The sequence below is a fragment of the Mauremys reevesii genome, linkage group 7 (genome assembly GCF_016161935.1).
Source record: "Mauremys reevesii isolate NIE-2019 linkage group 7, ASM1616193v1, whole genome shotgun sequence".
Lineage (NCBI taxonomy): Eukaryota > Metazoa > Chordata > Testudines > Geoemydidae > Mauremys > Mauremys reevesii.
In genome coordinates, this window is record NC_052629.1 from 1,955,392 (window position 1) to 1,980,312 (window position 24,921).

Sequence of the window (24,921 nt, forward strand, 5' to 3'; positions counted from 1 at the left end):
AGGCACACTATATCCACACTCACTGTGAGGTTACATGCAGCGATTAAAGGGGCCAGCAGGGGAAAGTCCCACTCCACCTTAATTACACCCTCAAACCAGGGGAGGAAGAATTATGCAGCTCTTCAACTTTGCACGTTTTATTTTTTGGCGTTTCATATATACACACACATATATACATATACACACACATATACACACACACACACACACTTTGCACTTTTCTGGGTAGCTTAGTTGAGAGTCTATGGTAACGGTCTCAATGCTCCAACTGAAGAGAGATCTCCTTTTTGGAGAATCTAGAGAAGTTTAAGAGCTTAAGTCTCTTTAAGAGTAATTGTGAACAACATCCTTCACCAGTCCTTAGGCCAAACCCGTAAGAGAAAAGGGTAGGGAGCCCTGGGATGGGTAGTGAGAGTTACCAAGGAGATTGAAGAGACTGTCTGCAGGTATGTCTTCCTTAAAAAAAAAAAAAAAAGTAAACCCTTTAGTATCTCCTTCAGGACCCCAGAGACTGGAAGGGGAGATTGAGTCTCTGAGGGGCGGGGGATCAATCACTTCACCCCATGTTCCCTGCTGCTGGGTCCTGGCTGAGTGAGGACTGGACACACAGAATGAGAAGCTGGAGCCACTGGAGACAATTTGTTTGTAATAGAAAGGTTGTAGGAGCTCACAAGTAAATAGTGGGATCCTGTTGTCTCAACTGTCTCAGCATGGATCTTGTCTAGTTGCTGGCTGGGAACAAGAATTTCTTCCTCCTGGTTGCTATGGGGTACCTTGCCTCTCCCTGAGATTCAGGAGTGATTCAGTGAAACTTTCCTGCTTGCTCTGCAAGCTGTGGGAAAAGGAGTCCCAATATCTATGGAAGAGGCCGGGGAGGCTTATGCCCATAGTTCCATATCACTCATTCTGGTGTGGTCTCACCAAAGGAAATTCCCATGCAACCTGCTCAACCAACCTCCTCAACTGCATGCAGGCTGGGAGCCTTTTACTGCAGCCTGATGCCTCTGCCCTTTCTGAGTGGGAAAGCGGGGAGAGCTGCTGTTCTTCAAAGCTTTTTTATGGACTGGTTAGACAGAATGCTGAACGCAGGTTGTCCTGGTCTGCAATAACTTAGGTCATGGTCAGCATTGTATCAGCTAGCTCCATTAGTCACAATCACATCCAAAGGAACATTTTATTGTAGACCAGTGCTTAGTGCAAGTAGATGGGAGAGCGAGGGAGGTGTGCATTGACAGGAAGAGAGAAAGAATGGTAGAAAAATATTGTATTGAGAGAAAGGTTTTTGGTTTTTTTTTTAGGGAGGGGGACAGAAGAAGAAAGGAGGGAGGTAGAGAACACAGTGTAGGAAATGGAGATAAAGGCAGAGAGAGGCTGAAGACAATTCAGGAAGAGATACATCATATATATAAAGAAGTGGAGTGAAGCCAGGGAGAGAATAGTAGTAGAAGAGGTCCAAGTTATATTTATTTAATACAATTAAATGAACTTCTTTTAAAAGTAACATGTCAGTCATGTAAGCAGTACCATATGCCTTTATGCTGTAAGAGATGTAGCTTTGCTGCAGTGTGGCTAGGGATGGAAAGATCCGGGAGCAGAAGGTGCACTGAAGTGTAGCATAGGTATCTTTACTCAACGCTACTAGTTAGGGTAAATCTTCAAGTCCTCTGTACCCTCCTCTTATTCTGAATAGGGAATTCAATTCAGGGTACATTAATAGCAGAAAGATGAGCAAATTTGAGGCAGTAGTCCTTAATCTGTTCATCATAGTCAGAGACCCATACGCACTATCATAAGTTGGACTTCAATTCTGAAAGTCTAATTTAAATTTTAAAAAAAGCATCTTTTAATCAAATATTAAACTGATTAAGTCATTCGATACAATCACCCTATGCTCCTTTTAGATTGTTAATATAAAAATGTAGAACAATGCGTAAGTGTGCTGCAGAAGTTGTCGGAGTGAAGCTGGAAGTTTGGGTAATTGGGCTTTTGACATATGGTAGCAAATAGTATCTATTCCACAATCGCAACCTAACTGAACATCTCTGCTAAAACCATCTGTGAAACGCCGACATTTAAAATGATCTTTAGGTTAGAAAGTCAATATCCCTTTGTCGAGCCATTGCATCTGGAGGTAGTTTAAAACAAAGTGATGACACTCCATTGGTTTAGACTCAGCTCAGGTTTTCTATGCAACCATAAGGGATAAGTTTTAATGAAAGCTTTAGATTCAAGAGCATAATTCCATGGCAAGGGGTGGATGCCACGGAAAGTTTCACATGGAATACACGAGGTCCTCGTTACAGAGAGTACAGCACTGATCAAAGTAGTTATGGTTACATAAATACTTCCATTCTAACCTATGAGTCACTTCAGCTTGAAAGGTGAAACTTTCAGAAATTAAGTTCTCCACAGTTGGTCTCTACCCAAATAGGTGACTTTTACTGCAAAGTTTGCTCATAAGTAGTTCAGCTGTTAAAATACAAGGAAAATGGGATGTGCTTATCCCCTATTTAAAAATGTCCATTTTTATTTTTTTTTAAATTAAGTAAAAACCGCTCCAAAACAGCTGTGGCTAGAAAGTTTAAATTTGGCATGGAAATAGCCCTCATTGAGTGTTCTGATGAAAATTGGTTTCATTTTGACAGTTATGACTTGTTAAGGAAACATTCTATATGTGCTCAGTGCATTCTGTACAGAGTTCTTAGAGTTCAAAGTGCACAGCTAAGAAAGTGAGACAGAAAGACACAGTATAGCCTGCATTAGCTAAGACAAGAAAAGTTTTTAGTGTGCAATGAAAGAGAAAGGAACTTTTGCCTGACTCACTGTGCATCTTGTAATATAAAAGCTACAATAGATTCACAGGAGAGGGTCTTTCCCCACTGGACTTCCTAAGATGTTTAAGAGATGCGCCGGTGAGGTCTTTGGGACCCTGATTCCCATAACTTCTTACCATATTTCTTTGACAAGGTAACTGGTTTGGTGGATAAGGGGAATGCAGTAGACATAATATACCTGGACTTCAGAAAGGCTTTTGACAGTGTCCCAGGACATTCTGATAAATAAGCTGGAGAAATGCAGTCTTGACGGAACTACCATTAAGTGTATACAGAATTAGTTAAACAACCGCAAACAAAAAGTAACTATTCATGGAATGATGTCAAATTGGAGGAAGGTCTCAAGTGGGGTTCCACAGGGATCTGTTCTGGGTCCAGTGTTGTTAAACATCTTTATTAACGACCTGGATGTAGGAAGAGAGAGCATATAGATCACATTTCCAGATGACAAAAATTGGGGAAAGGGGGAGGGTTGCCAACACTTTGGGGGATAGAACTAACATTCAGAGGGATCTTGATAAATTGGAGAACTGGGCTATGGACAACAAAATAAAATTCAACAAAGACAAATGTAAGATGCTGCCCTTAGGGAAGAAAAACCAAATGCACAAATACAGAATGGAGGATAACTGGCTTGGCAGCAGCACTACTGAGAAGGATCTGGGAGTTGTGGTGGATCACAACCTCAACATGAGTCAGCAATGTGAGACTGAAAAGCAAATGCAATCTCAGGTTGCATTAACAGAGGCATAGCATGCAAGTTACAGGAGGTGGCAGTACCACTCCACTCTGGTCAGGCCTCAGTTGGAGAACTGTGTCCAATTTTGGTCACCAATATATAGAAAGGATGCAGAGAAACTAGAAATGAGTCAAAGGCGAGCGACGAAGATGATCAAAGGGATAGAATGCAAGCCCTATGGGCAAAAGCTGAAGGAACTGGCTATGTTTCATTTGGAAGAGAAGAGATTGAGGGGGAACATGAGATCTGCCTTCAAATACTTAAAAGGCTGCCATCAAAAAGATGGAGAAAAGTTGTTCTCTCTTGTCACAGAGGGCAGGACAAGAGGCAATGGGTTCAAACTACAGCACAGCAGATTTAGATTCAATCTCAGGAAAAATTTCCTAACTGTAATAAGAGTAGGACAGTGGAACAGACTGCCATGGGGAACTTGTGGAAGCGCCTTCCCTGGAGGTTTTCAAAAGGAGGTTGGATAGGAATCTGTCTTGGATGGTTTAGACACCACAAATCCCACATCTCAGCAGGGGGTAGACTAGATGACCCTTGCGGTTCCTTCTAATCCTATGATTCTATGATATAGCTCCACATTATGGATTCCCTCCTCCCAGAGAACACAGGAAATTCCATCAAAACCTAATATTCCATCAAATTATGGAATTCCATTAAATTCCATCAAAAATTAATATTCCTTAATACTAAGGTAGCAAGCACACCTAAGCACTCAATCAATAAAATGTTGTACATACTACTTTAACTCTGCTCCCTCACGCATATGTTACAACAGTTTTAACATATTTGCATGCTACTTGGAGTACACCACTGTATTTTTTCCAACAGTCTTAAGATACTTTATTGTCACAGTGATCCTATATAGCTGGCTGACCTCACACATCAAATTCCCTAAGCCTTGTCTTTAAAGAACTGCATAGCTCCGACACTGCCCACATCTCAGTCATGATTTTACACTACACTCCTTTTCAGACCCTCAGCTCTTTCATGATCCCTATACTCTGTAAAGCATAAGTTATCGTACCGAATGATTCAGAACTTGGTTGAACAATTAAGTTGAAGGAGATACCAGACGTGGCTGTGGTGTAAGAACCCAGTCATACCCATTTGATTTAAAGTATTTAAAGACTGCAACCCCAAGGAAGAGGAATTAAAAAGTAGTATAAGGGTGGATAATTAGGAGTAATAGGAACAAATTGACCAAGGGAAATCTTAGAATAAATATCAGGAAAGATGCTAGTGATCAGATCTTGTAAACTAAGATTGCCAAAAGAAAGCTGTAGATGTTTTCCGAAGAAGAACCACAAGCAAGAAAACCCCAACTTAAATTATCAGGTTCACTTCTCTTTTCCGATGATGCTACAAAGATATTTCTTAAAAGGATCTCACAAGTGATGTTAAAGACTCATGTGATCCAAGTTCCAGCAGTGCCTCTCTTCAGATTGGGGAGGGAGAGCCAGAGATCAGGTGACATCGCTATTCTGGTTTCTAGTAAGGTAGGGAAAAATAGGCTTGTCTGTTCAGAAAGATTAGGAGTATCTTTATAAGTCATAAAAACAGATGTAAAGATAAAAAGTGACTGCAGTTCATCTTTAGCTTCCTTAGTTTTGCCAAATGGTGGGGGGGGGGGGGGGAAGAGATGAGAGAAGCAAAAAGCAAAATGCAACTCAAGTCATTTCTGAAAATCTTCTCATTTAAGAAATTTGAGATTGCATCTAAAGAGGTTGAAAAGAAGATTTCTTCAGTTTTATCAGGATCATATTAATATACCACAACACAGGCGGCTTTCTAATGAGAGAGGTTCAAGAGTGCCAAGCATCACCTGAACTTGAGACAGAAGAAAGACTCACCAACATTCAGCTAGTTCATGACAGGCAATAGCTGCCAAATAAACTTGTCTGGATTAACCCAGACTAAGAACCTAGGCAAGCAGTTTGTTATGGGCATATAAAGGAATCCAACTGGGCCCAATTGCACAACACCATTGTTTTTTCTACTTCAATTTGTACATCTCCCAGTATGCTAGAAGCCTGGAGGCCTCAGATCATTGACTAAAAAACTAGAACAAGGAGTACTCGTGGCACCTTAGAGACTAACAAATTTATTTGAGCATAAGCTTTCATAGGCTAAAGTGGATTTTAGCCCACGAAAGCTTATGCTCAAATAAATTTGTTAGTCTAAGGTGCCACAAGTACTCCTCGTTCTTTTTGGGGATACAGACTAACACGACTACCACTCTGAAACCTGGCTAAGAAACCGTTCTTCTTGAACTCGGGAAACATGCTATCAGGGAGAAGGTTGCTGGGCTGGAATGGAGAAAGTTGTGCCAGCTCTGACTGATCTGTGGCTAGACTGAGAACACAACTCATATAATTGGTCTGTGTGGTAGTTAAGTTTAGGGGAGAGGAGGATGGTTAAAGAAACAAGGCTGACGGACTCAAAAGGAGTTTTGTTTGCAGGACTCCAAAGCTCTACTGGCCTGTAAAAGTGCGCCTGCCTTATATGCACATTCCATAATCTGGAACTATTTTGCGAGAAGACTATCTGAACGCCACATTACTTGATAAATCCACTTGAATCCAGCCAACCTTGAGAAAGGCCTTTTGAGCACCAAGGAAGATCTACTTCCTCAATCTTTATTGCCATCTTGTGTATTAAACACAAAAGAATGATAATATGTAACATGATTATCCACCATCAAATCACTTGGCACACTAACAAATTCAGCTAGTACCAATTAAGCAACAATAATCATTATTGACTACCTTTATGCTAAACTGATGTTCCAGAAAAAAATCCCAATAAACTGATGACTAGTGAGGTAGAGTATCAGAGGGGTAGCCGTGTTAGTCTCTCTTCTGTAGAGCAGCAAAAGAAATCTGTGGCACCTTATAGAACAGAGTTTTTTTGCATGAGCTTTCGTGGGTGAATACCCACTTCTTCGGATGCAAGCAGTGAGGTAGAATACTTCACCTGCACATGAATATACTTTGTAACAGTTGAACTTTGTCACACCTTTCATCACAAAGCACTTGATATGTTCCACACAGCACTAGCTAACTAAAGCAGACTGAGGTGAAGGGCAACAGTTAAAATGATGTATATTCTTCACAGCAGCAGCTGGGTAATAACATCAGGGCCAACCCTGCTCTTTGAAAACACCTCATCACAGACTAATGTCCACACAGCCAACCAAGATTCAGCTTGTAAGATACAGAATGAAACGTCTTCGGTGAACTACACAGAACTTGACTCCTCTGTCTTGAAGATGGAGACCTGAACCAGCCCTTGCCTAGATTTGCACTTAAGGAAGACAGTCAGCAGTGAAAATAAGAACTCAGGACCTTGTGGCTCCAAACCTAGTACAGTCACTAACAGCAACTTGGTGAGGAAAGCAGAAGGGGACCTTTTGCCAGACTCTAGACTATTTTAAGCTTTGTTCAGCCCAATTCAGTACTGAGTACTACCACCCAGTTCACAACAAGGCTAAGTTTGCTACAAACGCAAAAAGAACAGGAGTACTTGTGGCACCTTAGAGACTAAAATTTATTTGAGCATGAGCTTTCGTGGGCTACAGCCCACTTCATCGGATGCTTATGCTCAAATAAATTTGTTAGTCTCTAAGGTGCCACAAGTACTCACGTTCTTTTTGCGGATACAGACTAACACGGCTGCTACTCTGAAAACAGCTACAAACACAGTGTATGCGCTCAGTAGGGCTTGCAAAACTGATTCTCAGGCCCTGACTACACTAGGAAAAGCTGGTGTTTTTACAATGAGATCTAACAAGTTGTAACACCACAGTGTAAGCAGGACAAATTGTAGTTTTACCTCAAAGTAGCTGGTCAAAGTGAACCCTAAGACATGGTCTATCTACACTTGAAATTTACCATGTTAGCTATCATGTGTTAGCTTCATCATTATATAAAACACACCCATTTTTCAAGTGTAGATAAGGCCACAGGACAAGCAGAAATTTTACCTCAGGGTGGGCTTAACTGGGCCAAGAAGACACTTTCGGGATGGGAGTGAGAAAGTAAGGAGTGGAGCAGCCCAAGCCACTGTTGCTTGATCAGCAGGAGAGGAAACAGGCAGAAAGCAGAAAAGTCCTAAACTGCTTGTTTTTCTGGGAGTGGAGAGTGAAAATGCAGAGAGCAGAGTAGCAGGAACTGCTGCCCTTTTATAGAAAAATACAGAAATGAAGTAGCAGACACACCCACTTCTCTGAAGAGGAAAGTAGGAAACTTCTTACTGCTACTCCCAGAGAAGAGGGGGAGCCAGGAGCAAAGTGGCCCATGCAGAGAACAGTTGCTAAAAGGCAGGACTTCCCAGATGTCCTGGAGGACTAGCGTTAATTTATAGGCAGTGGGTTAATGAAGAGCCCAGTATTCATTCAGTGGTGAGAATCGAGAGGTATCCCAAAATTTGGGGGGCAGAGGGAGAAGAGAATGCATTAGGAGGGAGACAAGAGGACATCTCCAAATACATGTATTTAGCAGGATGGGGAGAATTCAAATCATAGAATCTCAGGGTTGGAAGGGACTTCAGGAGGTATCTAGTCCAACCCCCTGCTCAAAGCAGGACCAAACCCAACTAAATCATCCCAGCCAGGGCTTTGTCAAGCCTGACCTTAAAAACCTCTAAGGAAGGAGATTCCACCACCTCCCTAGGTAACCCATTCCAGTTCTTCACCACCCTACTAGTGAAAAAGCTTTTCCTAATATCCAACCTAAACCTCCCCCTCTGCAACTTGAGACCATTACTCCTTGTTCTGTCATCTTATACCACTGAGAACAGTCTAGATCCATCCTCTTTGGAACCCCCTTTCAGGTAGTTGAATGAGGGGGGATTTGATAGCTGCTTTCTTCTCTTCTGCAGACTAAACAATCCCAGTTCCCTCAGCCTCTCCTCATAAGTCATGTGCTCCAGCCCCCGAATCATTTTTGTTGCCCTCCGCTGGACTCTCTCCAATTTATCCACATCCTTCTTGTAGTGTGGGGCCCAAAACTGGACACAGTACTCCAAATGAGGCCTCACCAGTGCAGAGTAGAGGGGAATGATCACATCCCTCGATCTGCTGGAAATGCCCCTACTTATACAACCCAAAATGCCATTAGCCTTCTTGGCAACAAGGGCACACTTGACTCATATTCAGCTTTTCGTCCACCGTAACCCCTAGGTCCTTTTCTGCAGAACTGCTGCCCAGCCATTCGTTCCCTAGTCTGTAGCAGTGCATGGGATTCTTCCATCCTAAGTGCAGGACTCTGCACTTGTCCTTGTTGAACCTCATCATATTTCTTTTGGCCCAATCCTCTAATTTGTCTAGGTCCCTCTGTATCCTATCCCTACCCTCCAGCGTATCAACCACTCCTCCCAGTTTAGTGTCATCTGCAAACTTGCTAAGGGTGCAGTCCACACCATCCTCCAGATCGTTAATGAAGATATTGAATAAAACCAGCCCCAGCACTGTCCCTTGGGGCACTCCACTTGATACCGGCTGCCAACTAGACATGGAACCATTGACCACTACCCGTTGAGCCCGACCATCTAGCCAGTTTTCTATCCACCTTACCGTCCATTCATCCAGCCCATACTTCTTTAACTTGCTGACAAGAATACTGTGGGAGACTGTATCAAAAGCTTTGCTAAAGTCCAGAAATAGCACATCCATTGCTTTCCCCTCATCCACAGAGCCGGTTATCTCATCATAGAAGACAATTAGATTAGTCAGGCATGACTTGCCCTTGGTGAATCCATGCAGACTGTTCCTGATCACTTTCCCCTCCTTTAAGTGGTTCAGAATTGATTCCTTGAGGACCTGTTCCATGATTTTTCCAGGGACTGAGGTGAGACTGACTGGCCTGTAGTTCCCTGGATCTTCCTTCTTCCCTTTTTTAAAGATGGGCACATTAGCCTTTTTCCAGTCATCCGGGAACTCCCCCGATCGCCATGAGTTTTCAAAGATAATGGCCAATGGCTCTGCAATCTCATCGGCCAACTCCTTTAGCACCCTCGGATGCAGCGCATCCGGCCCCATGGACTTGTGCTCGTCCAGCTTTTCTAAATAGTCCCGAACTACTTCTTTCCCCACAGAGAGCTGGTCACCTCCTCCCCATACCGTGCTGCAGAGTGCAGCTGTCTGGGAGCTGACGTTGTCTGTGTACTTAGAAGGGAAATAGAATTTATTAACAAGAGTATGTCAGGAATGACTTAACATAGAAAGGCAGAAAGCTTCACTTCTTCCCCAATCCTGTGATTATGTAAGTTTAATAGGTCTGGGGGCAAAAGAGGGCTCATGGAAAAACAGGTACATTTTACCCAAACTAGCAGGCTTCGTCTTCAGGCGAGAAGATATTGGTGTTTTGAGCCCTGATGTTTAGTACATAATTGTCAGACTCACATAATTCCCAAATCCAAACTAGTTTCCTCTGGAACAGGACTCTGCACAGGTCCCCACTGAGGACTATTTGCACACCAGATTGTAACTTTCAAACCTCAGCCTAAAATGTAAAAGGAAAAAGGTGCTCCATTTTTGGTCAGAGTTGTGAGCATCTGAAAACAGGTGATTAGGGAAAGTGTTTTGTAACTTTAACCCCACAAAACCTTTACTTTTCAACCAGAGATCCTGAAGTACTTTAGATAGCTGGAAACAGAGCCCTCAACTCCTGTGCTCTAAGCACTAGACACTTCCTTAAAAATTCAGAACAGTGCCCTACTATTACCACTCTCTCCTTCTCCCAACTACTGAAGCTTTAACTCAGCTTTTTATTTAAATTTACCTTTGACCTGAAGGGAAATACAGGAAGTTTTAACCCAGGATTATTTTTTAAATCAAGAATGTCGTCACCAATTTAAAATAGGGATTATAATTTGGTAGCTAACATTTATCACCATGGTATTTATAAAAAAAATCCTACCTACCACATGCGCTTATAATTCAGCATGACAGCAAAAACTTCTTGTTAAAACTGTTCAGCGCACAATAAGCATGTAAGTACAGAGTAAGGGAAATGAAAATAAGATGAAGGGACAGAGGAAAAAAGGGAACCAATTAAAACTGGAAGACAAAAGCAAGGATTGAAAACTCACATAAAAAATGTAATTACTTACTGTATTGTTTCATATAAATGTAAAAAAATAGAGCTACGTTTCTTAAAACCATGCTAAATTCTTGTCTTTTTAAGGTCTTGTCTAGAATAAAAATTTCAGGGAATGCTACTCCCATCATTAGTCTACCATGGGGGGGCGGGGACGACACTAAAGTTCTCAGTATAGACAAGACCCAAGACTGTATTTGTCTTGATACAAAGTATTTTAAGGTGGCAGAACATTACTACTAAAGCCAACATATTTAACTAATGTGCAGTGGGGATTTAAAGATAATTACAAGGACCAGAATAGGGGACTAATCATCCATTTTTAGTTATAGCAAACTTACTAATTAAATCAGAAGATTATATTTCTATACATAATAGGTGTTGGGATTAACACTGCTATTTCTTAGTAAAAAATCCCATCAAAGGATGTCTTTAAAAATCAGAACATTCCATGTTTCTTGTTGGAGCTGTTCATTTAGAAGCGTATAGCAGCTGCTTACAGTCTTGTAAATCTTTACTGTATGACTGGTATGGAAGAGCAGGGCAAGATATCTAATTTTTAGAGTATTTTTCCAAGGTGTACAAAAATAGAATAATGTGATTATTTTGGAAATTCTATAGTAAATGGGGATGAAATTTATATTTCACCAACCCCTAGTTAAAATTAAACCTGAGACAAAGCTTTGCGTCCTGCAATGCAATCCTTTTCCAGCCTCACAACACCTCCCAAATTATAGCAACAACATGTATGAAAGTTACTTGACTTAAGATTTGGTTTTGTTAATATTTAATAAAGCAAGTTATTTGACCTGGTCCATGATCTGGGGTGAATTTCAGGACTTGCAACAGCCAGGAATGTGGGGCAATCATCATAGGACTCAAGAAGCAGACCACCTGTGTGAGAGGTTTTAAACCAGCTCAAGGTATCTTGCTGTAAACATGTTTTGACCCGTCGAGTGATTTTTCATGTTTGAAATACAGTTTTGAGGCCAGCGTGGGTTGAAAAGGGCACTTCTGAAGAAAATAATTTCCACTGAGAATGCCTTCTACCTTATGTTACATAGGTTAGCAAATTAAGTTTCAGCATCGCTGAGAGGCGAGAACTTGCCCTCATTTTGCAGATGAGGGAATGGATGCACATAGCTGAAGCAATTGATCCAGGATCATAAAGCAAATTTGTAGTAGATCTGGGTTTTATTCCTAATTCTAACTCCCAGTCCTGTTCCTTAGTTACATATCATTCTTCCAATCACACTGAAGGTTAAAACAGCTAGATAGCAAGATTTTTCTACTAACTCCACTGCTTAGGAGTTTTTGATGAAATATGAATAATTTTAGATCAGTATGCCATACATTTCACAAAAAGAAGTAGGTACAGTATGTCAAACTCTGATTATAAGGCAGAAGATCACCGTGATCATCTCTGTCTGACTTCCGGTATAACACAGGCCACAGGACTTCCCTCAATTAATTCCTGTTTGAACTAAAGTAGATCTTTCAGAAAAACAACCAGTGAGGGTGAACCTACCACAACCCTTGGTTAGTTGTTCCAATGATTCATTACCCTCACCATCAAAAATTCATCCCTTATTTCTAGCCTGAAGTTGTCTAGCTTCAACTTCCAGCTGTTATATCTTAATGTACCTTTTTCTGCTAAATTGAAAAGCCCATTAGCAATTTTTTGTTCCCTATACAGATACTTATAGACTTCTTGTTGTTAAACTAAACAAACTGAGGTCCTTATGTCTCTCATAAGGCAAGTTTTCTAACTCTTTAATCATTCTTGGTAGTCTTCTCTGAACCCTCTCTAATTTTTCAACATCTTTCTTGAATTGTATATGCCACACTTAGACAGTATTTCAGTAGCAATTGCACCAGCACCAAACACAGAGGTGCTATAAACCTCCCCACTCAATATTCTCTGTAAACTAGAACTAAAAATGTATTCTAATTACAATTAATAAACATTCTGAACCAAAGCACAGCATTAGAGAAATTCTGAAGGTTAACATATACTTCATACCTGAACACAGTGATCATTTCAGCAACTAATCAAACTAAGTTCTGCCTTTATACCAAGTGATAGCCATGGACTTGTCTACACTGGGGCTTTTGGGGGGGGGGCGGGGGGAGGGGGGATTTCTGGTGTATCTGCACTAATGCAAACTGTTAGTGTAAATGCATTGCACTGGTGTACAAAGTGATTTGCACCAGTCTGGGTTCCCCTAGTCCAGCGGTTCTCAAACAGTAGGTCGCAACCCTGGTTTAATGGGGTTGCCAGGGCTGGCATTAGACTTGCTGGGGCCCAGGACCAAAGCAGATGCCTGAGCCCCACCACCCAGAGCCAAAACCCCAGGGCTTCAACCCTGGGCAGTGGGACTTGTGCTTCAGCTTTGGCCCCCCTGCCCAGGGCAGTGGGGCTTGCATTGCCTCAGGCTTCAGTCCACACTCCTGGGGTCATGTAGTAATTTCTGCTGTCAGAAGGGGGTCGCAGCGCAATGAAGTTTGAGAACCCCTGCCCTAGTCCAAAGGTAGTATCGATGGACTGTGTACACTGTGCAGGGACGGCTTTAGGAACTGCAGGGCCTGATTCGAATACCCAGCAGCAGCCTGGGTCTTTGGCAGCAAGGGCGGGGGGAGGTGTCCTTCCCTCACTCCGTCCGCGGACCCCCTGCCGCCGAAATGCAGTCGAAGACCCAGAGCAAGGGAAGGACCCCCCCACCGAAGTGCTGCCAGGTGAGTAAAACAATTAAAAAATTTAAAAGGCACCTTAGGCGCAGGGCCCGATTCTGGGGAATCAGGGGAAGCGGCCTAAAGCTGGCCCTGCACTCTGGGGTGGGGAGGACCAGATGACAAAATGTAGGCAAACCCTAAGTTTACACTTTATTCTTACCCATATTCCAGCTGTTGATTAAAAGCAAATTATTCCATGAATTTTCCATCACTACCAGTGATATAACTAATGTAATTCTTCACTAAAAAATAAGCTGCAATTTTGCTTCACTTGTACTGGAACTGCACTAACACTGACAGTCAAATTACTTTCTAAACTGCATAAAAAACCTTAAGATGCTTCCAACTGTCCTATACTTTGAAGCAGCAGTTCATTAGTTCATCCCTATCAGTTGCGATATCACATATAGACACAAAATAAACCAAATATCTCAATGACAGGCAAGACTAGAAGCCATAAGAATTGTTTCAGATATTGTATATTTTCTCTTTATTAGTACTACTGGCTTTTAATGCTTTCCGCTGTATAATAGAAGGAGCATGTAATACACACCTCATAAAACCCATGCTTACATCTTAAGCAGCTAAACTTCCAAATGTCTACTGCTATGCAATCATATTAATATGTAGGAATTATAAAGGAACTTAGGTTGCAGCACTTTCCCAACAATAAAAATGGGAGTAAATTCAATTTAGCATACGAGCTTAGAATCCAAACAGCTAAGTTTGCTTTCAACACTGAAACACATACACAAGCCAAGATACTTCCACATCATAAATTCCAGATCAATTATTCTTATAACTGAAAATGTTTCTTTCAGGTTACCAATGTAAGACCACTGCTTAAACAGAACTAGTGGGTTTTCCATCTATTTCAAGCCTTGTATAGCAGCACTCTTATAGACTAACTCCTTGACTGAATTACAACCTAGTACTCAATAGGGGGGCCAAATGCACTGCTAGCCTCGTAGTGCTTTCTGGATGTCAGGCTCTGTGGACTGTTATCAAACTTCTCTCTTTTTGGATTGATGCTGCTAATAGAACACTAGTCCACATAAGATTCACTCAGCTACCAAGGTGACAGGTGCTTCAGAAACACCCAAAGTAGATATTTCCTCTTTTTTTCTCCAATAAAGCACTTAGTTCCTATAAAGATTATCATGGAATTATCAAAGCAGAATAAGATTGTGATCATTTAAAAGATCAGCTTCTGAACACAGGCTGTATACAACCCATTTATGGTTGGTAAGTTACCCCTACATGTATTTTTGTATTTAAAGTTGGGTTTGACACCTCCAGTGCAATTTCAGTTGGATATCATGGACAGCAGTGAGGCCTTCTACACTTGTAAGAAGGAAAAATAAAGGAATTACAATTTCTATTCATATGAATAGACAGAAATTATGCTAGGCACATGTTAGGAAAAGGGCAGGTCTGAGGTCTCATAAAATTGATCAATTTGAGGTTCAAACTATTTCTGGCATACTGCCATCAAGATAAAAGCCACTTCACACTGTTATACTTTGGACTTTTTACAAAATGTTTTTTGTACTTTAGCTCCAAAAAAACGCATCAACTTAGTAATTAACCATTTCCTCCATAGCCTCTCTTGTAAACAGTCACAGGGACTGGAAAAAACAAACAAACCAAACCACACTTATCAATTCATAAAGGGTGAGGGAGGACCAAGAGGGGACTGAAAGGAACCTATATTACCAATCCCTGAAGAATTTAAGTGCTTATTTTTTTAATAAGTTTCTACCACTTATGATTGCTAAGAACATTCTAAATGTGACCCAATGCTATGTTTTCTTTGAGTCTGCAGACAGCTCCATTGCCTCTGACTTCTCATAGCTTTCCCAAGCAGCAGCAGAATGAAACAGGCATGATTTTCAGCAGTCTCATTGAAACCCACAAGATTTGGAACTACAGCAATAGAATTGCCCAGACATTTCTTAGTTTCACTATGCAGCTGTTAAGGAAAGCTCTGAGAAGCACCTGAGAGCAGCACTGAAGCTAGTCAAGGATGATCCAAAAAATTTAAGATAAGGAGAGGAAAGCACTCCGCTCCCTCATACATGGTGCAGCCAGGAAGGAAGAGTATAATGGACCCCCAGAAGCCAGGCAGGTCTGAGGCAAAGGGAGAAGGCAGAACACATCCAGTTGAAGGAGACAGAGGTGGGTCACAGATTCATAGATTCTAGGCCAAAAGGGACCACTATGATGATAAAGTCTGACCTGCGTAACACAGGCCATAGAACTTCAGCAAGGTGGTCATCAAATGACAGACATGTTATCCAGGGACTGATCCAAAAGAAAGCTTCTAAGTAGGATCTAGAGACATCATTCTGGTAGAAATCCAAACATCCCCCTGTTCCAGAAGTCAGGAGTAGAGGTGACTTTGTCAGCAGCTAATGAACCTTGGACCTCCCAATTTAATCATCTGTACTAGCCACTAGTTAATAGGATCTGGTATATTCTCGAGCCCTGAACATTTTATTTACATAAAATACACTCACACATGGAGTCGGTGAGCAGGTATATACCAAACAGCTTTGTTAGGATTTTTAGTGTAACACATACTGATGTTTCAAAGCCCACAAACTGAACTAGGATGCTGAACCTACCTCACAATAAAATACATTTAACTCTGTTCAGTAGGAACTAAAGTAAATCGGAAAGTTTCACTACAGAATACATATACTGAGCAATCACTGACATATTATGGACATATTTACATATTGAAAGAATAAAAAAAGGATGGGCTGTGTTTAGAAAATGTGGGAGAATATATTAAGAATAAAAATATCAATTCAAGGACCAGGCTATAGAATTTCTTAAGGATGTTCTGGAAATACATAGTTTATCCCCCTTAAATTTACTTTCTTCACTATCTACCCAGGGAGCTCAGACAGATACAAACTTAACTTCTCAGTTCTTGCACTTTCTGCTGTTAGTATCTGTATTATGAAAGACAATCTCTAACTGAAAAATGAAGACTGCACTTTTCCTTCTCTGGAGAAGGTTACCCACAAAATGAAAAGGAACTGCTAGACTTTTTTTTTTTTTTTTTTAAGAAAAAAATTAAATATGAACATAAGAACAGCCATACTGGGCCAGGCCAAAAATCCATCTAGCCCAGTATCCAGTCTTCCGACAGTGGCCAATACCAGGTGCCCCAGAGGGAACAAACAGAACAGTAATCATCAAGTGATCCATTCCCTGTTGCAGTCCCGATGTGACTGTTATATAAGCACTATGTAACAAGAATGTTTACAAGCAAAAATTATATGTCCTTTTAACTCTTATGAGGACTATTAAGAGTCAGAATATATTGGGTCCAATCAAGGACTTTACAATAACCTTAAACAACTCACTCCATTCCTTCGCTCCATAATGTGTCCTTCTTTTACATAGTGATAGAGGGAAAGGTATGTTTTCGTTGGTACTTTTGACTTTGAATTCAAGTCACTCTATAAATAAAGGGACTAAATTCAGAATAAAAATTAAAACATTTTGTTGTAACAGATGCAGTTTACAATATGCTGAAGTCACTCTCTCTACATAAGATACATTTGGCAGTTAAATTTCAGGAATTCAATCAAAATCAGCATGAAACAGGACTAGTATTACGGTGCAAGGATAAACAGGCAAATTAGACAAGGATTCTGCTTCAGACACACAGTTGCAGGGCTCTAATGTTAATTTTGAAGTCATTTTCACTCTACCTTTCAAATTTCAAAAGGGTCCCTTGTGCAAGTGTCTAACACTGAGCTTCACATACACCAGGAACTGTATCTGCTGCCCAGTAATTTATGTTAAGCAAGGGAAGCAATGCGATCGGAATGAATAAGACAGGTAGCAGAGTCAAAGCAGATTGAAGACAAACTGAAAAATGACAGAAGAGCTGTTTCTTCTAGGCTAGAGCTAGTCTTCGGAGGAACTTCCAGTTTTGCTAAATCTGATTTTTAATTCAATGGCTCCTCCATTTCTTGCAAACAAGTAATGATGTCTCCCCACGGAACTCTGAAGGAACTCACTACAATTCGGGGTAACGTGGCAATCAAATTCGAGACCAAAGTTTTACAAGCTCCAAGAGCAACACACTATGAGGGTTTTTTTCTCCATGCCAAAAGAAACACATTTCAGCCTTCAGCTGCCCCCAAACACTGGGTGCGGTCCGCAGGAGGGTGCACGGGAGCCGCACCCCCAAGGGGACCATACCAAAAATGAGTGTCCTGGTCCCGTGAGCGAGCCGATCGGAGGGCGGGGGTAGCCGAGGTAAGGACCCCGCTCCAGCTCTTCCCGAAGGGGGGGGATCAATCCCGGGGGAAACACGTGCGAGCGAGTTTCGGGCTGCACGGGCGGTCCCGCGGCGAGGGAGGAAGGGCAGCAAAGGGCTTCGCCTGGCTGCGGCCGGAACCCCGTGGGGGCGTTAGCTGCAGCGGCGAGCGGCGCCCCAGGCCTCCCCCCACCGGCCCCTCCTCGACAAAGGGGTCCGGGAAACGGCGGCTGGGAAGGTCCCGGCCTGGAGCCGGGCCGGGCCTGCGGAACCCGAGGCGTGGGCGTTGGGGGACGACCCTCGCCGATGGCGGCGGGGGCTGAGGAGCAGAGAGGCCGCGCCCCCGGACGCAGGCTGCGCGGGCGGCCCAGGGAGGAGGCCCCAGGCCGGACCGGCCCCGGGTGAAGGAGGGGGCGGGCGGGCGGGCGGCGCACGGAGCTAATCCGGGCGGGAGAGGCCGCGGGGAGGGGCGCGCTGTGCCTGCGAGCGGGGAGGAGGGGCAGGGCGCCGCGCGGCGGGGGGGCGGCCGGGGCTCCCCCTCCCCGCGCCAGCCCTCACCTACACAGTGAATGAGCTTGTGTCGCCACGAGTCGAGCTGGTGGCGGAAGCCGCGCCTCTCAATGGAGCACTCCTGCCGCCCGCACCGACTCGCCATCTTCTGGGGGAGGGCCCCGCACCGGCACGCCCACGGCCGCGGCTGGCCACGTCATCGCGCCACGCAGCGCGGCGTCACGGCAGCGCGTCGCGCCCGGCCTGAGAGGGGCTGCCTCCGCCCAGCGCGGGGAAGGGGACCCGGAGGCCGAGGGATGGGAGGCCACGTGCTCACGCGCGCCCCCGCTGCCATGGAGACGGAGCGCGGCGCCTTGCCCCACCGGCAGGGCCGCGCTATGGAGGCCGGGGCCCCTTCCAGCCCCCGCGGGCAGCGCGCGCTCCCGGCTCCCCGGGCACGTGCAGCGCTGAGCCCCGCCGCCGGGCCGGCCTGGGCAGCCCCCGGGGGACAGCGGAGAGCTGGGCAGGGCAGGGGGCTCGGCTGCCGGGGCACCGCGGAGCACATCGGCGGGCCAGTAGCCGCGGTGACGCGGCCCCAGCGAGCTCCGTGCCTCCCAGCTCCCGGCTTCCTCCCGTCAGGGCCGGCGAGCCCCCGGCTCTTCGCCGCCCTCGGGAGTGAGTCAGCCCCGGCAGTGGGAGGCAGGCTGCAGGCTGCCCCCGGTCCCACAGCAGGAGCTGCAGCTCGGACGCCCCCGCTAGGTTGTGTAAGTGCCCCGGAGAGAAGTGACATTGATTCCTGTGCAGTACCTGAGTTCCTAGAGTGAGTTGGCTCTGGGTCTGGGGGCTCGCCCAGCGCTGTAATAGAACCACCTCGGCCAGGGGAATAGCTACCAGCGCTGTAGCGTTAGCTATGCTGCCACTGCCAGCACTGGACATTCCTTCACTCCGGGGTGTGAAAAAACACACCCCTGAGCAAAGAACGTTTCAGCGCTGGAAGTGGCAGTGTAGACAAGGCCTATATGTATTCTGGTTTTGGTGCACGTCTGCCCCATGCACGCGAGATCAGAATCTTTCGGCAGCAGTGTCCATTGGTCTGCGCCTGTGCTCTGCCTACCCTCATTCCCCATCCCCAGCTGAGGACATAAAGCGAGGAGCAAGATCGACCGACCCTCAGTTCCTTTGCTAGTATAGAGTCCAGATAGTATTAGATTCCATAGTAGGAGGGAAGGAGAGTGGGTCATGGAATACAATTAGACAACACATCTTGAAGAACTCGTTACTGTACAGCTAAGTAACTTCTTCCTTTGAGTGCTTGTCCATGTGTTTCCGCTTCTGGTGATTCCCAAGTAACCTGACAAAAGGAGGCAGGTGGTAGGAAGCTAACTAAATAGACTTCAGCACAGCCCTGCCAAATCTGGCATGAGAATGAGATGCCTCTACTACCAACATCTAATAAAAGTATGAGAGGTGTTCCATTTAACTGCCCTATACATGTCAATTATGGGGACACTTCTGAAAGAAGATGTGGAAGCTGCCTACACTCTGGTGGAATGAGCCCTAACCTGACCAGTAATCCTTGATTAGCTATTCTGTAGCAAAATTTAATACAATCTGAGTCCCAGTTAGGTAATCTTTGGGTTGAAATCCCTTGATCTTTGGATTCTTCACCAAAAGCAATGAAGAGCCTTGAGGAGACTCTAAATGGCTTTGTTTCATGCAAGTAGGACAGGTCCTAAAGATTTCTAACGAGTGGAGTGCAGCCTTCCCTGTGAAGGAATGCAGTTTAGGGGACTATACTGCTCCATGTATAACGTACATGAAAATCTCAAACAACTTTTGGTAGAAATATATGATGTGGTCCGTGTGTGTGACCATATCCTTATGAAAAGTGGTGTGTGGAGGTTGCACTACAAAGGCCTGTACCCTATGGGCTGAAGTGATCGCTATTATAACAGATGTCTTCACAGATAGAGGTAATAACAAGCAAGTAGTTAACCCCTTGAGGACAGTGTTTCGGTCCCAAGGAGGTGGAAGATCTTGTATTAGTGGAAATAGGTGCAGAAATGTTGAGTGGGGATATTCAAAGTGAGACCTAATAAACTCCTGTGGTACTAAACTAACTCTAGATGGCACAGGGGAGCCAAGTTTCCTAGCATGTTGTACTTTCCATGGTAACCAGTATGGCCATGAGTGGGAACCATTCAGATAATTAGCAGGTGGCCAGGGCATGTGGTTCCAAACCAAGGGGTCCTGTCTGAAGTCCCTGTGCTTACTATGACTCCTATGCCTGGAATCCCTATCTGAGAAATAGGGATCATAGTGTTGTGATCTAGGATAGTATGTGGGAGAGTCCCCTGTACTATGCTCTGAGGCAGAGGAGGGGAGTTAAACTTCTTTCTCCTGGAGGGTGGGAAAAATTATCTTCTGGGAATCTGAGGGCTCTGGCATCATGGAACCTGATCAGTGCTGAGTCAGAGTTTAGGACCTGAAGGAACCTCCTGTATCTCATAGGCCACCCACATAACCCAAAACCCATATCCTAAACCCAACAACCGAAAACAGACCAAATATTACAGCTTGCAGCTATGAGAAATCATTATGTGCCACACAGAGAGAAGAGGAGGGACCAAGGTACACTAGTGCCCAAGGCCCCTGCAATGGCAGGGAAATAATTAAGTGGTATCCAGATAATCCTGGCAAGTGGCCAGCACCCCACACTGTAGAGGAAGGTGGAAAAAAAAACAAAGTCACTGCCAATCTCAACGGGGGAGAAATGCCTTCCTGACTCCACATATGGGAATCAGTCAGATCCTGAGTATGTGAGCAAGAACCAGCCAGCCAAGCACCTGAGAGACAGAATGCTCAGCACCACCTCAGAGCAACTGCCCTCCCTATCTTCAGTGTCACGGAGTTCCCAGGCGATGCTCTGGAACTGCTCCCCACAAAGCCAGACAGGACTTTGGGGAGCCTCCTCTCCCTTGGAGCAGACGGTCTCCAGGGCAAGAAGCTCACACGGCTTCACCTCCTGGGTCTCTCCTTAGAGCATTAAGCATCTTCTGCCCCTCCGTGCACTTCCCACAGCAAGCCCGCCCCGGCGGGGTCCTGGGGAAGCCACAGGGTTCTGCACCCCCACTTCACAGTCAGACGTGACTCTCAGCCAGCCAGTAAAACATGTTTATTCGATGACAGGAACACTGTCTAAAACAGAGCTTGTAGGTACAGAGAACCGGACCCTTCAGCCAGGTCCATTCTGGGGCCCAGTGAGCCAGACACCCACATCTGCCCTCACTCCTCGTCCCCAGCCAGCCCCAAACTGACACCCCCTCCAGCGCCTCCTTCTCTGCTGAGTTCCTTTCCCAGGCCAGGAGGTCTTTGTTCTCCCACACCTTTAGCATCCCCTTGCAGGGGGAAAGGGCCTGGCCATTAGTTGCTAGGCAACAGAGGATAGGCCAGAAACTGAGGCACCCACACAGTATTCAGGGGAAACATTAAGAACAGTCCCACTTCATCATATCCAGTGTCCCAGCTCCAGCTGTGGCCATCTCTGATGTTTCAGAGGAAGCAGACACAAACAAACAAAAACAGAATACATTGGGATGGAGGGGAATCCCTTCCTGACCATGCAGGTGGCTGGCTGAAGCGTTGAAGCATGATCTTTTAGGAACACAAGACATAATCCAGAAGTGAGCCCCAGGACTGCTGAGCCTTGCCCTCTACCATCACAAACAACCCTGTCATACAATTTCACTCATAAATATGTCCCCTTCGGTCTTAAAACAAATTTAGTTCTTTGCAATCACAACTCCTCTTGAAAGGCTGTTCTAGAACCTCACCCCTCTGATGGTTAGAAATCTTCTGATTTCTAGCCTGAATTAGTTCATGGCCAGTTTGTACTGATTTGATCTTGTGCCACCATTATCCTTTAGCTTAAATAGCTCTTCAAGCTCCCTGGCGCTTTCACCCCAATGTAGAAAGCAATCATCTCCCCTCTCAGCTGCCTTTTTGCTAGGCTCAACACACCAAGCTCTTCCAGTCTCCTCTCATAAGATAGGACCTCCATTCCTCTGAACTTTCGAGTAGCTTTCTCCACACCTGTTCCATCTTGAATTAATCTTTCTTGAATATGTGCCAGAAATGTACACAGTATTCCAAATTAGGTCTTACCAGTAGCTGTACAGAGTGCCATTAATACTTCTCTCTCCACTGGAAATGTGTCGCCTAATACATCCTAGGATCGCATTTGCCTTTTTCACAGCCACATCACATTGGCGGCTTAGATTCATCCTGTGATCAACCCACATTTGCTATTTTATTTATTTATTTATTTACTTTATTTATTTCACATACCCAGCTCTCTCTCCTCTGTTGCTTCCAACTGATGAGCTCCCATGTTGTAGTAGAAATTCTTCTTATTAGAACTAGGTGCCTGACTTTACACTTTCTGCTAGTGAATTTCATCCCATTTCTGTTACTCCTGTCTTCAAGATCATCCAGATCTTCCTGTATAATATTCTGATCTTTCTCTGTATTGACGATGCCCCCTGCCTTTGTATCATCAGCGAATTTCATTAGCACACTCCTACTGTTTGTGCCAAGGTCATTCATAAAAATATTTAATAAGATTGGTCCCAAGACTGATCCTTGAGGAACTCCACTAGTAATCTTCCTCCAGTCAGATAGTTCACCTTTGAGCAGAACCTGTTGCCTTCTCCCTTTTAGCCAGTTCCTTGTCCAATTTACAGTGCTTACCAATCACTATCTTCTCTAATTTAACTCAAAATTTCCCATGTGGAACCATGTCAAATGCTTTGTTGATGTCCAAGTATAGTAGATTTACTGCACTTCCCTTATCTAAACAAATCAGATATTTTCTCAAAGAAGGAAATCAGGTTAGTCTGGCATGATTTACCTTTGGAAAACCCATATTGTATTACATCCCCTTTACTGTTTACCTCCATTAATGTAATTATTTCCTTCACAATTGTTCTAGGAAGGTCGGTACAGAAGCTGACACTACCAATGCCATTTTCACAGAAGAAGATAAGAGAGAATCAGGCAGAGCTAAGCCAGTTAAATCCACCACTGCGGTAAATCTCGGTACCAGTAGTAAGAGGTTCAAGACAATGGATGGCACCAGAAATGTTGGCACTGGTACAGAAAATTCCGTAATTGGTTACCACAAGAGTATGTGACCATACTGGGGACTCCATACCAAAGTCAGAGTGAACATTAGGCAGTACCGGAGTTTTACTAACAGAGAGTGCCAGTGCGACATGGATCACCCCTGAGCTGTCCTTTCAAAGTAAAGAGAGGGGATTTATCCCTTGCTGTCTTAGACCGTCTTTGGAATGGAGACCCACATCTGTGTTCCTTAGGGGAGGGGTGCTGTGACCTACCCTTTTCAGACTTTACAGGCACAGCAGCAGGGGATTGCCTGTAAGCACTAAAGGGTGATGCAAAAATAGTGCCTGCTGCAATGCTTTTAGAAGAGGAATTTGCAGAACTCATCTGGTCTTGTTTTCCTGGGTCAGAGGCAGAACTCATGGACATGTCTTATAGAAACATTTTAAGCAAGCATCTGTCACTTTCAGGGACTGCTTGGAGAACGAGTATCCATCATTAAGAGGAATTGCAGCCTCACATGATGAATAATGCTTAAAACCAAGGGATTTCTGGTCAGTCATAAGACTGAATTCCCCTTACCAGGTGAACAAAATAGAAACAAGGTAAAAAAAAGTCACCCAGCTAAGACTTATAAAAAAAAACTGTCCTAGGGCAGCTACCTGTATATACAAAAACCTTAACTAGATCGTAAGTGCAAGAGACAGAAACGCTGCTCAACATTGTGTCTTTCAGCCATGGGTAGTAAGAAGGAACTGAGGGTCAGTTGGCCTCGCTCTGATCTTTCTGCCCTTGGGTAGGTGGGGGCATGAGGGCATGCAGGGTGGAGGCATGGAACACAAGACACTGCTGGCCAAATGATTCTCATCTTGAGTGCAGGTGCACCACAAATGGAATACTACAGACAAGAACCGATGCTACTACCTCACACCATGACTAATCACTACTTTAGCAAGTGGAGTTTACTCAGTGAGGAAGAGGGAATAGTTCTCATACATTTTACCTGCTTCTTAGTAACCTCCTCTGCTGTTTTCTGATCCTCTCACTGCCTAAATCCAACCTGCTTCTCATCCCTCTGTTGCCTCCCAAGGTCAAACAGCCCCTCCCAAACTGTCTAATTCAAATCCATTCCTCCATCACTGTCCAAAATGTCATGACTAGCTGGTTCCTCACTTGGGACTAGCCCCTTGCACAGTTATTTAAAATCATCAGTCACCCCTGCTGAACCTGTCAAATCCAGTCCTTCCTAACCGTCACTCCCACTCAGACCTGCTCTGTTCAAACCACTGGTCTCTCCCCATTCCAGTCTGCCCAGTTTAAACCGTCACACTCATCCTAGCCTACCCCCTTCATACTCTTAACTCCCACTCCAGTCACCCCTCCTAGCATGCCCAATTCAAACTGACATTCCCAACTGTCACTTCTCCTCCATATCAACTGCCATTCCTAACAACTGTTACACCCAAGTGCCACTGCAACCCCATTCCAATGGCCATTCCCAACAACTGTCACTCCCCACCCAATCCCACCTGCCATGTCCAGTTGCCACTCCTGCTCCTAACCTGCCCCATCCCAACTGCCAATCCCAACTGTCACCCCCATCCCAATTGCCAATCC

General features: G+C 44.4%; 1 protein-coding gene and 1 long non-coding RNA gene across 2 annotated transcripts in view; both read right to left on the bottom strand.

Annotated features, from left to right (window-relative positions):
• The window catches only part of LOC120369016 (ligand-dependent corepressor), a 113,644-nt gene extending 88,960 nt beyond the window's left edge, over nucleotides 1-24,684 (bottom strand). Inside the window, exon 1 of the mRNA XM_039481889.1 lies at nucleotides 24,308-24,684. Coding sequence (XP_039337823.1) covers nucleotides 24,308-24,375 — 68 coding nt within the window. The 5' untranslated portion in view covers nucleotides 24,376-24,684. The remainder of the gene's footprint in view (nucleotides 1-24,307) is intronic.
• LOC120369019 lies at nucleotides 181-18,381 on the bottom strand. The gene is made up of 3 exons (XR_005582894.1): nucleotides 18,257-18,381; nucleotides 3,013-3,238; nucleotides 181-456 (listed from the first exon to the last, which is right to left on the bottom strand). It is a non-coding gene; the product is annotated as an uncharacterized LOC120369019 (long non-coding RNA).
• Nucleotides 24,685-24,921: the final 237 nt, after the last annotated feature.